Raw genomic sequence first — 17103 nt, forward strand, 5'->3', positions numbered from 1 at the left:
CTACAATGCCTGACAGGCAGGAAAAAGACGCATCTAAAAATAAAATACAGAAGAATTTTACAGTGGCTGTAGATGATGAGAGTATACTGTGAGCTACATACCAAAACAGAAGATAATATTCATGACAGATGTTGGCCAAACAGAACTTTCTTTAGTTCTTAAATAGAAAATTATTTAAAATTTAAAAAAACAATTTCAGTAAATATATATTTTTTTAAAGTATATGAATAGCAAGGACTTGGACAGATTGATATCTACTTCCAAAAAAGTCTAAAAGAGATTATGATCTGTGGATTGTTTAAGACATGGAAAAATAAAAAGTGTTTGCACTGCAAGATGCTCCTGATCCTGTAAAATGACCTCTTACTGTGCTGCTTGACTATTGTTGAACCACACAAGGCAATGATTTGACCTGGAAGCTTACACAGAAAGCTTCCAATATGGATAAAATTACATTTTTAATAGCTAGCAATATACAGCACATTGTGGGTCAAAGACTTGGCCGTCATTGAAGAGGATATGGTAGTGTATTGTTGTTTACATAATTTTGTGATTCAACATTGTTGTTGTTTTTTGTGGTGGAATTAAACCAAAAATAAAACACATCCAAATGACAACATAAACAATTAATACATGGGCAGATAACATCAGATTTAAAAATGGACCACAATGGAAATAAGCATTGGGGCTTTATTGTGTTTGTGTCCTTTTGATGGTTTTTGTATTTGGGGCATCTCTGGCTACAGATGCCACTTTTATATTAATAATTACTAAAGAAGTTAAATCAATCAGTCAAAATAAACACTCAGCCTACTGATTTCTAAATATATTTTCCTAGCAAACAAAAGTTTCTACAGTCATGTGCAGCCATGCATTGAGAAAAATACATAAATTTGTTTAAGACAGACAATATTAACAAAGAAACAACTGACCAAAATGTTTGAAGTAGTAGCAGTTTAAAGAGGTGTAATATTGATTATATTTCAGACCTGACACAAAAGACAAGCATCTTTATATTTCCTTATGAATTTGTTACATGGATAAAAGCCATGCCTGTATTGGCTATAAAGATAGATAAATAATCTAATAGGGGGGACAATCTCTTCACTACTAGTAGATAGCCTTAGGATAATAGCTGTTGTACATTGTGGTTTTATTTGGGGGGGGGGGGGGGGGTTACCCCTAAATTAGCCACACTGTAAGGGAGCTTTTATATATCTTTTATCTTTATAATACAGACTTGCCATGACCCTGCTGTCTAACCTTCTGACCATAGACTGTTTATGACTTGATGCCATGACAGCTGTACTGTCTCTTTAAGAGACCCGGAAACGGTTCTATCCTGTGTGTCACTGCTGGTCGCTGGTCCCAAAACAGGCACCCGAGCTCCCTCCCAGCGATGATATCCCACCCTGCTATCTGGGCTTTTCGTAGCAGTGTGAGGTGCTGGCGACACCGGGCTGTACTCAAAGCGGCTCTGGGGCCCCCGGACGTCAGCGTTTGGCGCTGGTACTCGAGCCCAATTCGTGACGGTGTCACAGGCATGGAGGCGATACTGGCGAGGGTGGTTGCACCTTTACCCACATACGAAACAAGAGACAAATCCCCTCCTCCTCCCGAATCAAACAGCTTGGAGTTCATGCACTTCTACGGCAGCCTCGACAAGGACGACAAACTCGGCTTCCTGACGAGGCTGGCACAGGACTTCGGGGTAGACCACAAAGGCGTTTCAGAGCTCGCCGTGAAGCTGCTGGACACTCAGCTACGGGACTTGGCTACCATTTTGCAAGTAGAAGACAGGCTGCGGTACAGCCTGACTCCCCGATATAAACAGTTGCTTTATCATATAAGCAGGGTCGAGGGGGGAGTGAAGTTTCTGGTGGATCTCCGAGCCGACGTGCTTGAAATAATCTCCTCCAAAGCTAGCGAGAGTCCGCACATCAGGGTAAAGCATTTGTTTACAACTTCTACGGGTGCTCGCATGAGTCAAGCAGTGCCGTTCGCGTTCTTTTTGGAATGTTGATGTGCATATGTGGTATATTTTAACAGCATCAGCAGGCTGAGTACAGCTGTTTAACATTATACAACTAACCCCCACACCTACACCCACAAACTGCACCCCCCCCCCCCCCCCCCAACACACGGTTTATATTTCATCACAGCTCGAGCAGCAATTACCTTTGCCCCAGTTCATCTGCCCTACCAAACTGGACAAACTAAATTTGGATTTTTTAATTTCCTCACAGCATTTTTTTGCAGATAGGTAGACAGTGCTTGTTCAGCACAAGACATTGTCAATCTCAATTCCAGGGCTTCTTTCATATTTAGTGCTTGTCTTGGTTAGACAGATCAGCTATACTGATCAGCTGCCATCCACTGTTGCTGGAACTCTTTTCAGTTGAAATAGAGCCTGTAACAATGTTTTATTCTATACATAAAGAGGCTACTATACCTTCCCTGCAGCAACAATGTGAAAGAGCAGAATATAAATCAGGCATGTCATGGATATTTTGAATGCATTTTTTTGAAGACAAAGTGAAAATAAAATTGAAAGAAAAGGCAGTTAAAGGAGGGAGGAGGGAATATTCCATCACAAAGACATGGCTCATGCTCTTTGGCCCCTTAATGGCTCATTTTTGGCAACTTATTTTTCAGAAAATTTAACCTTTCCAGTCTCATTTATCTCATTGTTCAGTCAAATATAATTACGGTTTTCACTTCAGTTCAGAACTGTAGTGTAGGAGTTTCCACGCACACCTTGGAATGAGAGTGGAATATATTTCAGATAGCAAGTTTGCTCTCATGTTAATGCCATGCACTTAGTATGTTTGACACCTGCACTGCTTTTTCCTTCCAACAAGTTTCTAAGGCCACAATGTACCATGGATGTTTTTATATTAATAGACATTATTGTTCCCGAGGGGAAATTGGGCTTGGGCGCAGTGCCACAAATCTGTTGTTTCATAACACAAACGTGTACTAAAGAAACCATCATAAGATCAACCTCAAATTCAACCTAAGATCTGCTTAAAACCAGCGTAAGATATCTTAAGACATGAGAGACATATTTAACTGTACGGTCAATATGACTTCTTAAAAAGGGACTGTAATTTAAGTGCTAGATGTAAAAGTGCTGGTGTATTTATTGCACTTTGCTCTCTTGTACTAAGATTTAGTATCGGAGTTCAGCAGCTTGATAGAGGTTGTGATGAACGATGAATTAAGTTTGTTTGATTTACAAATGCGCTAAGTCATACAGTGCAAAGTTATAATGATTTGATAGGCTAATTCTTTTCCTAACATGCATTAAGATTGTAGCTTATGATCAAAGTGCACCAAAGGTTTCATATTCAAATACATTCATCACCTAAACTAAACCATTGTGTAAATAAATAGTCCTTTTTTAACCAGGTCTGAAGGATTGTATATATTTTGTTCTGCAGTGGTTGAGCTACAAAAGAACAACTTAAATTTTGTGATACCTAGTGTTTTATTTTTGGCTGAAACTAATTATTTTATTACATTATCGACTGCCAAATATTTTCTTCATTAACTGATTAATTGTTGGGTCAGTAAAATGTAAGAATGTAGGAAGAAATGCCTAAAGCCCAGAGTTACAACATCTAATTGTTTTGTTTTTTTTCCACCTCAAGATGTTGATCAAGTTCATCTACTTATTGACTCAATGTTTCAGCTCTAATTTGATTGGTGGATTTGGAGCCTGCCTCCAGTAGAGCAAAGCAGTAAAAGGTATGCTCCTCAGTGAGGAAAACAAAATTCAACCTGCAGGGTTTTAGTTGTCCACAAGATGAAAGTGGTACATATTCTATTTTTGTGATCAATGGATTATTTAGCTTGACAAAGGTTATAGAGCTGAAGTAAGGTTTGTGTTACTTAACCGTCCATCTGGCATGTATTCTTTATGTTGGCTGCAAGTTGGAGTCCTACTGAGTTGACACGAAGTTGCATTTATAAATCGACCAGTGGCTTTACAGAAGCTTTCAGGGTTTCTATCATTTTTATGATCTGCTTTTCTGTTTTGTTTTGCTTTGGAATTGAACTTAATATGATTTTCAAAGACCCTGACCGCACTCTCACCAGAGGACTTCCAGCCTCTTCTCTACTGCTCAATATCCATTTTGTTCCTGCCGAGAAGTAGTTCAGATGCATTTAATCTCAATAACCAAGGCCCACTGAGACCTTTTGTAGCTTAAAAAGGTCTACGCTACCTACAGTGGACTCACTTGTACTTAGTGCTGACCACCGGGGTCTTGGTGCACAGCAATCTTTTCTTGTCGTTATTACCAGAATTGATTTGAGCTAAAAATGAGAAAAGGTCGTGGGAAATATGAAGCTTTTAGTACATGTATTGATAGTGTGTGCATACCAGGGCAATGAAAAAAAAACTTGCAATCAAAAACATTATGCTGATGATCAAAGCGGCAGTGAAACAGAGATAGAAAATGACACAATTTCTAAAATTACTAAAGTAATGCAAGTTTGGAATTCACAAGGCTGCAATTACTGTGGTTCTCGCAAGTGTCACTTTGAATTCTACACTAGATTAGTCGCTCCTGGTTGGATAATTGATTTTTGATGTTTCTCCTCACTCCTTCCACCTCCAGGCTTTTTATTCTTATTCAACTGTCCACAAGCTGAGTGGATGAAAGATAGAAAGACAAGTCAGAGACATCATTCTAGTTGACTCCTTGGGATTTCACAAAGTATCAGTGAGTGCTATTTTTTCCCCGCACAGAGACTGCCAGGCTGACATGTGGCATGCAGCCTACTGGAATAAAGGTATTGGCACACGCTGTGCTGAGTTTGACCTGTAAACACTCCGGCAGTCCATGGTCATTTGGCCTCGGATAGAAAGAGTGTTCCTTCCAGACATTGCTCTGTATAATCACAATAAAACTGCAGCTCCAGGTAGCAGAGGCTGTATCAGCTGAAAACATCAGCACCACACTGCACTGATACAGCTCCTGTGTCAAAAAGCGTTGCTTCATTTTCTTTCTAATGGGAGTGCAGGATTTTCTCCCCCCCCCCATCTCTCTCCTAACCTTAGGCTCCGAATGCTAGACCCTTCCATTTCAAAAGACTTCATCTTCTGCTAGGTCAATGGAATACACATCTCAGTTTGGCCTCCCTTTGTGTGGGTGAAAATTGGCTACCCAAGGCAGCGGCTGCACTCTCATGGGTTATTGATGTGCTGCGTTTTCCACAGAAATGCCGGGCTGGGATTATCAGCCATCATATAGATTATTTCACCTCCGGCACCAAGTTAAAGGAACACAAATACACGTACTGTACACACACACATACACACATACACACACACACATACACATACGCCATCATCACATAAGTAGTGATGGAAGTTTTGCCAAACTTTTTTTCTATTCTTTTTTTTTTTTGACGGTTACTTTTGATTTGCTCCTCACTCAAAAGAATTTTCCAGTGTGAAACCTCTCAACCACAGAGCTGAATAATGCAGGGCCTGATGCATACATGTGGGGTAGAATTTCAAAATTTGTTGGTTTCAGTTTTGATAATTGTTCGCAGAGGATCTCAGCCAGTGGCTTTTGTACCATGCCTGTATTTAAGCTTGTTTATATTAGCTGTTATTATGACTGACAAGCCGGTATTAAAGTTAGCCTGAAGTAAAGTCATCCTATGGAACAGCCAATATAAGCTGTATTTATGTGTTTGAGTGCGTGCATGTACCGTGTTCGTGCGTTTGTGTGTTCAAGATTTGCTTTAAATGAAGTCTGACCTTTGCCGAAGGACAGGCCTGCTTTGAAATGGCAAGTTGTTTATTGAAGTGCCTCCGCTGCCTTTGCAAGCTCAAACAAATCACTACTCATAATGTGAAAACATTCAAACAGCATACAGACTCCCAGGGAACCGTACAACCTGCACAGTGTGTAAGATACCGGTGTTGAATTGTTTATAGCCTCCAAACTTAAGCAACTTCACTGTCAGTCAGTAAGATAAAGCTTGTGAGTTCTCGCTATAAAAGAGGTCAGGAGAAGACTGTTCGTTTATCGTGTTCTTTAATAGTCATATAAAAGCTGCAATTTCTAGAGAATACGGTGTTTCTTCTTTATATAAGATATAAAAGAGTGCCAAAAAATCTTCCAAAGCTACTGTAAAAGGACAATCCTTACAGCGCGTAGATAAATTAATATAATGGTTACCATGACCTTTTTCTCATTCATAGTGTGCATATAACATTTACCTGCACACCAGTATTTTATTTGTACAATATATAGTCCCTGCACTATTGTGAAATACAATTGCAATATTCTGCTTTCATTTTCCTGACAGACCAGCTGCCGAGCTGTTCTCAACAAGGGATAGAATGTGGTGCATTTTCTATTATCAGGTGGATGTGGATGTTCACTCTGAACTCTCTCTTTTTTTTTTTCTTCCAGGACCTGAACGGGACGCTAAAGAGCTTGCTGTCTGAGTGGTTCTCTGTAGGTCTGCTCCGACTGGAGAGAATCACCTGGCAGTCCCCTTGCGAGATCCTGCAGAAGATCAGCCAGTAAGTGCATTCAGGCTCCCTCACACTGTCTTTGTTTTTGTTTTTTCTCTTCATTGTGCAAAAATTTACCATTGCTAAACCCGTCCCCTGAGCAGGGATCGTCCATTCATACCATAGCAATTGTAACTTGGCACGACAGGCCTGTCAAGCTTTGGATTTCTCCACATGCCAATACAGCGTGCATGGGGTCTAGTTAGAGTGATACTCAGCATCAAAGAGTTTTTATTGAACCTTTCCTAAAACCCCAAAACAACAGTGTAATAATGGATTGGAACAGTGTGTTTATCTGCTTTAACGTCAGCTGTAAACTTAAGCATGTCCAGCTTGCTTACTGCGGGAGTAACATATACCTAATACACATAGTCACTTCACAGGGTGAGTCACTAGCTATCTTACTACATGTTGTGAGTTTATAGACAAGCACATGCACTGAAATGACATTTATGTATACAGGCCTAGTATTCATAAATACTTATGATGATGATATTGTTAACTATTATAATAAAATGTGCTTCTTCTTCAAGATTACTCCTAAATGAATAGATCTGAAAGAGGAAAAATCTAGATTTATAGACTTGGAGGTAAGCCAATCATGCGAGTATTTTCTTAAGTTTTGGATCGTGTCACTGTGGGAGGAGCCACATTAGCCACACAACATGCTAAAGCCAAGTTCAACTGGCTAACTTACAAAATAAGCAGTAAAACAACATAAAACATGGCAAAGCTTTTAAGTCTGGTCACAGCCAGCCAGTACTGTTCCATTACTTGAGCTTAAACCTTTACTGGCAGTCCATGATAAAATGCACACAACATGTTTCCATTAAAAATAACCATTATCCACTCAGCTCTTCTGTCCTCTGAGGCTGGGGGCTGACGCAGCGATTTGTTCTGGTTCTCTGACGTGGTGTCAATTAGTTTGAAGCCGAGTAAATGTTCAGTAAGTTAGACCTAGCAGTCTTTGGTAGGTTGGGCAAGTTTAAAGTTGTAAAAACTGGGTTGTCTTATAGTCTATTCAATCAATTAATCAAGTTTTATTTAAAGTGCAAAATCACCAAAAGACATGTTCCCATTACACCTTACAAAATACAATGGAATAAAATACAGAAGGAGCATGAGAAAAAACACCTTAAAATACAGAAGGCACATAATAAAATCTACAAAATAAGATAATAAAAGCGATTTATAACTGCATGGCTTAATCAGACTAAAAGCTTTATTAAACAGAAAGGCTTAAGTGTAGTGGTGATGTTATCTGATTCCTAAACACAAATTGGGACCTGGTTCAATAATAGAGGCACTTGATAATTAACTCTCTGGCTCCCACTCTAACCTTAGAGACATTAGGCACCACAAGCAACCCTGCATTTTGAGAGTGCAGTGCTCTAGTGGGGCTATAAGGTATAATGAGCTCTTTGAAGTAAAATGGTGCCTAGCCATTTAAGGCTTTGTAAGCAGAACAATTTTAAATTCTATTCTATATTTCACAGGAAGCCAGTGTAGAGAGGCTAGAATGGGAGTATGCTCTCTGAGAAAGAAAACACAGTCTACAACTACTTAGAATTGATAAAATGTATACTTAAAAATGTAAAACTTTAAAAAGTCAGACAGAACCTCTGACAGGCAGGCACAGATGCCGACTCAAACATAAAGGACCAAGAAACTACCAACCTACCAGAACGTGTCAGCCCTAAATTTCACTCGAGTTAGGAACCTTTCTAAGCAAAATAGACTGTTCGACCACAGCCCTTAACTGGCATAGCAATAACTAAGGAGGGGGGAGCTTAGCATACGCTTAATTGTAAACTGAAAGACTAACCATCAGCCCTTCATGCCAGGTATGAGGCAGTGCACCCTGTAAGGAACTGGACTGACCTGAAGCGCAGAGTGGGGCCATACCGCAGATGTTATGCCTTCACCCATGCTGCTATGCCAGGAGAACCCCTGGTTGTACTACATGTGGCTCTCACTGAAGACATCTCTGACAACATTCAGGTTAGAAGCCATAGCTGCATGCTGTTGTAACGGTTTGTCTCACTTTACACACACCTTGGAGGATAGTTAAACATCTGGGATTTACTATTTTGTTCCTCCTCTCTGCTGACAAATGGATTATTACTGTGTGAAAAACAACACTGAGACCTTTAAACTTCATATCCTTCTGGGAGCATCCTCTAAAGTGCTGACTTCTTTTTCTTGCCATTTACAGTGAGGGGAAGGTGGTTTTGACAATACTGCAATTTGGGAATATTCCTTGTTGTGAAATAGTGCAGTTTTGGTCCAGCAACTCTGAAGAAGTTGTAAGAGACTTCGGCCGTAGCTGCAGCTGTCTAGCTAAGAACACTGAGAATGGGCTTGTATCTGGATGAGTAATGCAGCATTTGTCATTGTGACTGAATTTGTGTTTTTCTCCTAGAGTATCGTCCGTGAGTTCTCCACTCTTGACACTGAGGAGGATGTGAATAAGATAAATGCAGCCATCTTCTACTCTATCTCCTCAACCCAGGCTGGCCTACAAGGGGTGGAGCTGGGCAACTACCTCATCAAGAGGGTGGTCCGAGAACTACAGGTGAGTGTGGGGGGGGATGCAGGATGTAGTGTAGTACGTTTGTCAGCAAAATGTTGGAACTGTGAATGGATGTGGCAACCAAGAAACTAACTCATAAAAAATAAACTTAACGTTTAGTTGGGTCTTCTGAAAAGTTCCATTCAGAAAGACAATTTACTTAATTTTAATTAGTTATTTTTGGGAGCTGGGAAAATTATAACATTTTGAAGAATTTAAAGTATTCTTCGTTTACTTTCACAGTAGAGTTTACGACCTCTTAACACAAAGACACAAACTGACTTCCTAAATTGTTACCCTTAAACACAAATTGCTGTGCTGACATAAAAAGTGCAAATCACTAAATCACATGTTCAGTCCTCCACATACAGCCACCTCAAATTGGCACGAGTTGGTTACTGCCGATGTAAATGCATGGAGTGTCTGTTATGGAAGTTTAAATTATGGTTTAATGGTACATGCTTTCCAGAATTACAGAATTGTATGTACTGTATAAAGGTCAAAATCACAAATATAAATTGGCCTTGAACAAACATTGTAGTAGATGCATAACAGAAAAGTAAACTAATGCAGTGAATTAGTGCATTAATTAATGTAGTAAATTCATAATGTATGTATGATTTACTGTATGGGAAAGTCAGGCTCTAGTCTTTTATCTATAATTTCAGTAATATAGCACATATCATAAATCAAATTAAAGTTTTCAAAAGTCATTCTTACTCATCATTACATTGCATTAAATCAGTACTGGCTTCTGCGTAAATTGCAAATGTCTTCTTATTGCCATTTAGATAATCTTTGAGGAAATTACCATTTTATTTAAAAATGAAACAATGTAATGTGATGTGTAGCATTTTGTGTTCATAGTTTTGCTAATTAAAATGCTGTGAAATTAGAGCCAAAGCCAGTTTCGAAAATTGTAACAGATTAATTATTTGAATCCATTCTATTTAAATTCTTGAAAGACTTGGCTTGGGTAAAGCTGGAGTAAGGCATAAGGGCACTGAAGGTTATGTAAACATCTGTTATTTAAATAACCATAAGGTACCCAGTCATATCAGTGAAGATTTAAAGCCACTCTGTCCCATTATAGCTAGATAATAACACCTTATCATGACAGTTCACATGACACATGCACAGATACAGCTGTTAACTCCTGTAGAGCTCCTCTGTCCTCCCCTCTGGTGTTGTTTGTCTCCTTCCAAGGAACAACACGTTTCACTCTGTATGACTTGCATGCAGAATTTAATATATGGTAGACTTCAGGTGTGGCCCAGCTGGCGAGAAATAGCTGTGACAAAGAGGCAAGATTTTTGTTTGATTGCTTTTCAAATGTTTTTTTTTTCTCAGTCTTAGTGCTGAATCATGAATCGCCCACTTGTTCTAGCACTTGCTTCTACACACATAAATGCATACCCACATAAACAGAGCAGTTGTCACTAGACAGGCAGTCATGAAATCTCATCCATCCCTCTCAATAAGCGCAGAAGAGCCCTTCATGCCAGGCCACTCCAGCTAGCACTTGTTAAATGATTGGAACATTGGCTGGAACATCAAAAGCCGCTCTATCCAACAGATGGGAAATAGCTCTTTATAGTGTATCCTGATAAAAATCAGTTTTCAGACCTTTAAGCTGCTTCCACTTTATTTATTATTATTATATATACGAGGGGACTGTTTTGATTGCTGCAAGCTTTTCACTTATTGGCATTTTTATTAATGGCGACACATGGTTCAGTGAGCTCAGCAGATATTGTTTTGTGTTTTCTGCTTTAGCATTAAAGCTGTTTGTGTCAGGGGTTGGAAAGTAGGTTATATTGTACTGTGTTTTGAAAGCCTTCTAGATGGGAAATGTTGTCTTCATCAAGAGGTCTGCTAGCTTTGCATGTCAGGACAACAAAAAAACAAAGTTGACAGGAGAAGATTCTTGTCATCTTTGTTGTCTTCTAATGCAATAATAACAATCCAAAATATAGGTGTGCTACTTTTTAGCTTCTCTGTATTACCCTACAAAAGCACAGAGCAGTAACTACAACTCGGTGATTATGGGGGAAAAGGAATTTGAGTTTTCAGGCAGGTCAAATGTGTGTCACATTATTTTACCCAAATAAATCCTTGCCGTATCAGGTACATAATACCTAAAAACATCTTTGGAAAGACTGTTGCTACAATCAAAATGTTCTCTCAGCTTTTTAAAAATAAATAATAAACATTAATTTGATGGTTACAGTCCATATTACATAGGGACATTTAGTCCCTATGTTTTGAGGTGTCTGTCTGTCCAACTACTATGCTAATGTTTTCTTTGAATCATTAAATTAATAAATAAAATAAAATAAATTTAATACATTGAAATACATTATTTCAAGGTATCTTAACCTCACAAAAACCAGCAGAGATGAAAGTCAAATCCTGAATTGGCAGTTACTGCTTCTTTACTAAGCTAGATATGTTAGCTTTAGCAGGAGTTTAGCTGGGGATGTTTTCACAATTAGTATAGAACTTATGTCGAATAACAAAATTTATCACCAAGAGGTAAGTTCATTAAAATGTATATTTTCACTTAACGCACAGTTAACAGCTAGGGAAAACACAATAAGTATATTTTGTTTTAGCCAAGGCTAGCGGTGGCCAGCATACTTGCTAGCTTTCACTTTTTTATGGCAAATTGTATCTGCACAGATCATTATTGCCAACATTTGACCGCGATTGTCACCCACCAAAATATCTGCCGGCTTGTCTGCTCACTTCACTCACTGCTGACTTATAAAAAATGAATAAAAATGAACATACTTTACAATTGTCACCGCTGCAGCTTCTTCGGTCGCTTTGTTCACAAGTTTGAAAATAGGTCGGTGTTCCCTCCCTTTCTGTAGCCCAGATGGTGACCGTTGAGGATGACAAGTGTCCAGCGTTCCACACTCAACTTTTTGACCATTATGGGTGTACCATCCAGGTACTCATAGTACGCTGCATTTTGCCATTCTTGTAAGTATGGAAGGGTGCGAATTGAGACACAGCATACCTCTCTTGCTGTAGTTGTCTAGTTGGTTGTCTGTGGTGGAGAGCACAGTTAAGGGTGACTGTAGCTTCTAGAGCAGATTACCAAGCCAGAGTAAGCATGTGCAGTTTTTCATTTCATTCATCAATATTTTTATGGCATAAACTCTTTTTGTATTGCAAAAAAGTTTATATTCCCATCTAAACTTACTTTTGATAGAATACCAGTATGTAGTTACAGCATTTTGGCTCTGTAGGGCATAAGGCACTGTTTGTAATTGAACTCATCTATGCAACTTTCATACCTCTTTCTGGACATTTTTATCCAAAGCACCCCATGAGTGGGTATTATTTTTTATGACCCTATTGGGAATCAAACCCCTGACCCCGACACGGTTGTATTCTGCCTTATGCAAAGGTGAAGAGAGGAGCAACACAGCCACAGAGGGACAACTATGATGATGGATGGATGATAGAGTGGAAAAGAAAAGGTCACGGTGGTGATTTAAGGTGAAGTGAGGAGGTCTTGCTTGTCTTTGTTGATTGGACCCTGGAGCACAGTTCTGGCACTGGTCCTTCTTTTTCTCTGTATCCTTTAGTCCCTGTCCCTTTTTTAACCTTTCTCACTGCCTCTGACCTTATTTCCACCCCGTTCTATCTCTGTTAACCTTGCCTGCTCTCAGCATAGGGAGCACCGAGTAGTTCAAAGTAGCGGTTGGGGTGAAGAAGGCGAGATCATGATACAGAAAAGTGAGAAGGAACACAAGGCGAGAGCCAGCGGGATATGGAAAGTGAGAAGGCTGGATTTTTTTAGTGAAGGGAGGATGAAATCAAGGAAGAAGAAAGGAAACCACTGTCGCAGAGCAAAGCAGACAGACAGCAGCGTGTCCCTCCAGGGGTTGTCTGACACTTCCACTTTCATGTACAGCCTTTCACTCCTTTGCCTGCCACATCGCTCCATCACTTATCAACCCCGACGCCGGAGCGCAAAGATGGGTGGAGAAGAGGGGGAGCAATTCGGCAAGAGAGAGAGAGGTAGTGGGGTGGAAGAGAACTCATGAGATGGCTAGGTGTGTGTGTCGTATGTGTGTGTGTGTGTGGTCGAGACGAGACAGAGACGTGGGAGAGGGGAGTGAGAGAAGAGGAAGGGTATTAAAGGTGAGAGTGTGAGGGACTGAGGAGGAGGAGGACAGAATAAGAGGGAGGGAAGGAGAGAGTGGATCATCCATCTCCATCAGAAGGGCAGGATTGTGAAGCAGTGGTGCTGATTTGTAATGCGGTCCAGCAGCCCGAGCCCAAACAAGAACATTTTGATTTGTGTTTTGATACTGAGTTTGAGTGTTTATCTCCCTTATTTCTGCTGATGCAAAGCTGGTGCCCTTTGCATTCTGGTGGGGATCAAATCTCTGCTGTTTTTCATCTGTTTGCTTTATACCTTTACCTTGTTTTCTCCTTCCCACCCCTTTGATAGATTTCTTTTTTGCTTACCCCTCTTCAAGCGGTGAAAGCTGGTTGAGGCAATTCTGTGTTGAACTGTCAAGCTTGCGTTTGTAAATGAGTTAGCCACTTTTAGTTTTTCAAAATAAACCGTTTTAACCCTTAAATACATGGATGTTTTTATATACACTACTGCTTGCTAGTTTGGGGTCACTTAGAAAATCTCATGTTTTCAAAAGAAAAGCACATTGTCCATTAAAATAACATCAAATTGATCAGAAGTGTACAGTGTAGAGATTGTTGTAAATGCTGCAAATGGCTGATTTGTAATATCTAGATAGGGGTACAGAGGCCCATTATAAGCAACCATCAGCCCTTTGTACCAATGGCACATTGTGTTTGCTAATCCAAGTTTATCATTTTGCAAGGCTAATTGATCATTAGAAAACCCTTTAACAAGCATGGTAGTACAGCTCAAAAACTGTTGTGCTGATTAAAGAAGCAATAAAACTGGCCTTCTTTAGACTAGTTGAGTATCAGGAGCATCAGCAGTTGTGGGTCACATTACAGGCTCAAAATGGCCAGAAACAAAGAACTTTCTTCTGAAACTTGTCAGTCTGTTCTTCTTCTCAGAAATGAATTCTATTCTATGCGAGAATCTGCCAAGAAACTGAAGATCTCGCACAATGCTGTGTACTACTCCTTTCACAGAACAGTGCAAACTGGCACTAACCAGAACAGAAAGAGGAGCGAAAGTCCCTGGTGCACAAATGAGCAAGAGGACAAATACATTAGGTCTAGTTTAAGAAACCGACGCCTCGCAGGTCCTCAACTGCCAGCATCATTAAATAGTACCCCGGAAAACACTAGTCTCAACATAAACAACCAAAAGGAAACTCCGGGATCCTGGCCTTCTAGGCAGAGTGGCAAAGAAAAAGCCATATCTCAAACCGGCCAATAAAAAGAAAAGATTAGGGCTTAATCTTTTCTTTTAATGGCTTTTTCTTTGCAACTCTGCCTAGAAGGCCAGGATCCCGGAGTTGCCTTTTCACTGTTGATGTTGAGAACGCTGCCAGTTGAAGTTGCTGCCATTTTGTTCTCAGTTTTGAAATAGTTTGAGGATTAGAAGGGATTTGAGGGCTAATGAATTCCACGGGGTGTAAAATGATCTCGGGTTTGCGTTTAAGGGTTAACTCTACCTCCCTCTCTCCTCATGTCTTTCAGAGTGAGTTCCCCCACATGGGTCAGTTCTCGAGCTTGTCTCCAATCCCAGGCTTCTCCTCCTGGCTCCAGGGCCTTCTCAGCCAGTACAGGAAGGAGGGCCGTGGCTCTGACCTCCTGTCTGAGCAGGAGTGGAAGGAAGTGGAACAGGCCACTGATTCGGCCCCGGGCACACCGGCCTTTGAGGCGCTCCGCAAGCTGGTCGGCACGAGCGAGTGGATGCAGTCTGGGCGGCTGTCCCGTGTCCTAGAGCCCGCCCTGATGCGTCTGTGCGCCTGGTACCTCTATGGGGAGAAGAGGCGAGGCTACGCTCTCAACCCGGTGGCCAACTTCCACCTGCAAAACGGCGCCACCATGTGGCGGCTCAACTGGCACGCTGACACCAGCCCTAGGGGTGTGGCGAACTCCTGCGGCATCATGGTGAACTATCGTTACTTCCTGAACGAGACGTCTACAAACAGTGCGCTTTACCTGCAGAATAAGGTCATCCCGGCATCAGAGCAGGTGCTGGGACTGGTGTCCCAGTTTCAGAAGAACAGCAAACTGTGAGAAATCGACAAGGGTACACCCATAAATACATCTCTGTCCTGTTATATTGCACTTGACATCATTAATATATTGACTGATATCAATTATTTTCTTGTCTTTCTTGTTTTTAATATTTGATTATATATTTGATTTGATATCGGATTAATACCCAAAAAGAAAAAACAGCTTCAAAAGCACCACTGAAGGGATGTCAGCTAATATTTTTACTTTTGAGTTTTTTTGAGTCATTTCTCACATGACGTCTCATATCCCATCTTCATCTGTATGTAGTGCATAGGTTAGGTTTTTTGCCTCATTGGGTTTCTGGTTGAAGCTGTTTGATATTGTGTAAGTGCTTCCCAGGCTGAGAGACTGTAGCTAATGAAGCACGAGGCATCTATCAATGCTTTACCATGTTCCTGGATAACAGTGTGTGTAATGGTGAAGCAGAAGCAACACGGGAGTGCAGCTGCTGGAATAAATTATGTTTAGATTCATTCATTTGGCCAAACTGTCTTACTGCCAACATGCTGAAGAATAGGAGAGTATTGGATTTTTTTTATAAACACCTGCTGTCACACTGCTTATTCCTACTAAAGCTCAATACACAAAGGCATAGAATCACAGACTGGAAATATTATTTCATATTAAGTAACTCTAAACAAAACCAGATTTTTCTGCCTTGTATCATGACTCATGACTGCTCATATGTTTTAATAGACTGCTCACTCTGATCCACTGGGGTGGACCCTCCTGGTACCTCCATTCAGGTGATTTTATTTTTTTTTTGGGGGGGGGATTTTGTCTTCTCACACACACACACACACACACACACACCACCGCCGACCTCTCCAGAGAGCCATCGCTGTTCTAACTGCTCTGTACAGGTGCCAAGCAGGGCTCATATCAGCCCACATCCCATTGTTGTGAAATAATATATCACAGCAAGTTGACTGTGAAATTACATTTTATCTCTCCAAGGAGCCAAACTTTCTTTTTGTTTTTTTCACATTCTCTATCTCTCTCCTCTCTCCCCCGCCCCCCTTCTCTCTCCACGTGCCGCTCTGTGTCCTAGAAACTAATGGAGTGAGAAATAAAGTTAAAGTAAATGGCTAGATTGATGGTGTTCAGTTCTGAAGACTGGGGGTTGTGGGGGGAGGGGGGGTGGGATGGGGTAAAGAAGCATAAAAAGGACAGTTGTTTAAAGGATGCCCTTCACAGACAGTGTCAGTGTCTCCGGAGTTATCGGAGACAATAAGAGACCCAATCCTGTCGGTGCACAGCTGTGCGTGGGAACACGGAAAAGAGCGTCACGGCATCTAACAACAGAGGACGATGCACACTGTGGTATGGGTTCCCATGGAAACAACAATGGCATATTCCACACCTGCTGCTGGCAGCTAGGGCTTGTTTTAAGCCACCTTTGCCCAGGAATGACCGATCGCAGTGACCACAGAGCAGTTTGGGTTAAAAGTCCAGCAGCTTTTAATTATGAACTTATTTTAAAAATATATTATGTCGTACAGTGAAAGTAATGACTAGTCAGTCAGGTATTTCCCATAGGACTAAGAAGACAAATTGCTCGAACAGCAAGCAGTTACAGCACTGATATCTGATTTATGGACTCATCGAGTTCCGCTAAATGAAATAATGCAAACCTTGTTTTAGTGGAGGCTTAAGAGGACGGGAGTCAATCCCTGCTGCACACCTATCAGATGATGATGTAATTGTTTTAAAGGTGCTAACTGGAAAGCGCTAATCAAGTACACTTCTTTATCAGTTAAATGGTGTTAATTTGAAAATG

General features: G+C 40.6%; 1 protein-coding gene across 1 annotated transcript; it reads left to right on the forward strand.

The window, feature by feature from the left end:
* Positions 1-1333: 1333 nt before the first annotated feature.
* mlycd (malonyl-CoA decarboxylase) lies at positions 1334-16414 on the forward strand. The gene is made up of 5 exons (XM_038707217.1): positions 1334-1945; positions 6438-6550; positions 8386-8542; positions 8964-9116; positions 14775-16414. Exons 1-5 carry the CDS (start codon positions 1400-1402, stop codon positions 15318-15320), a joined length of 1515 nt encoding a protein of 504 aa, XP_038563145.1. The 5' UTR covers positions 1334-1399; the 3' UTR covers positions 15321-16414.
* Positions 16415-17103: the final 689 nt, after the last annotated feature.

The sequence above is a fragment of the Micropterus salmoides genome, unplaced genomic scaffold, assembly GCF_014851395.1.
Source record: "Micropterus salmoides isolate LMB-PRFRI ecotype aquatic unplaced genomic scaffold, ASM1485139v1 Ms_hic_scaffold_8, whole genome shotgun sequence".
Classification (NCBI taxonomy): domain Eukaryota; kingdom Metazoa; phylum Chordata; class Actinopteri; order Centrarchiformes; family Centrarchidae; genus Micropterus; species Micropterus salmoides.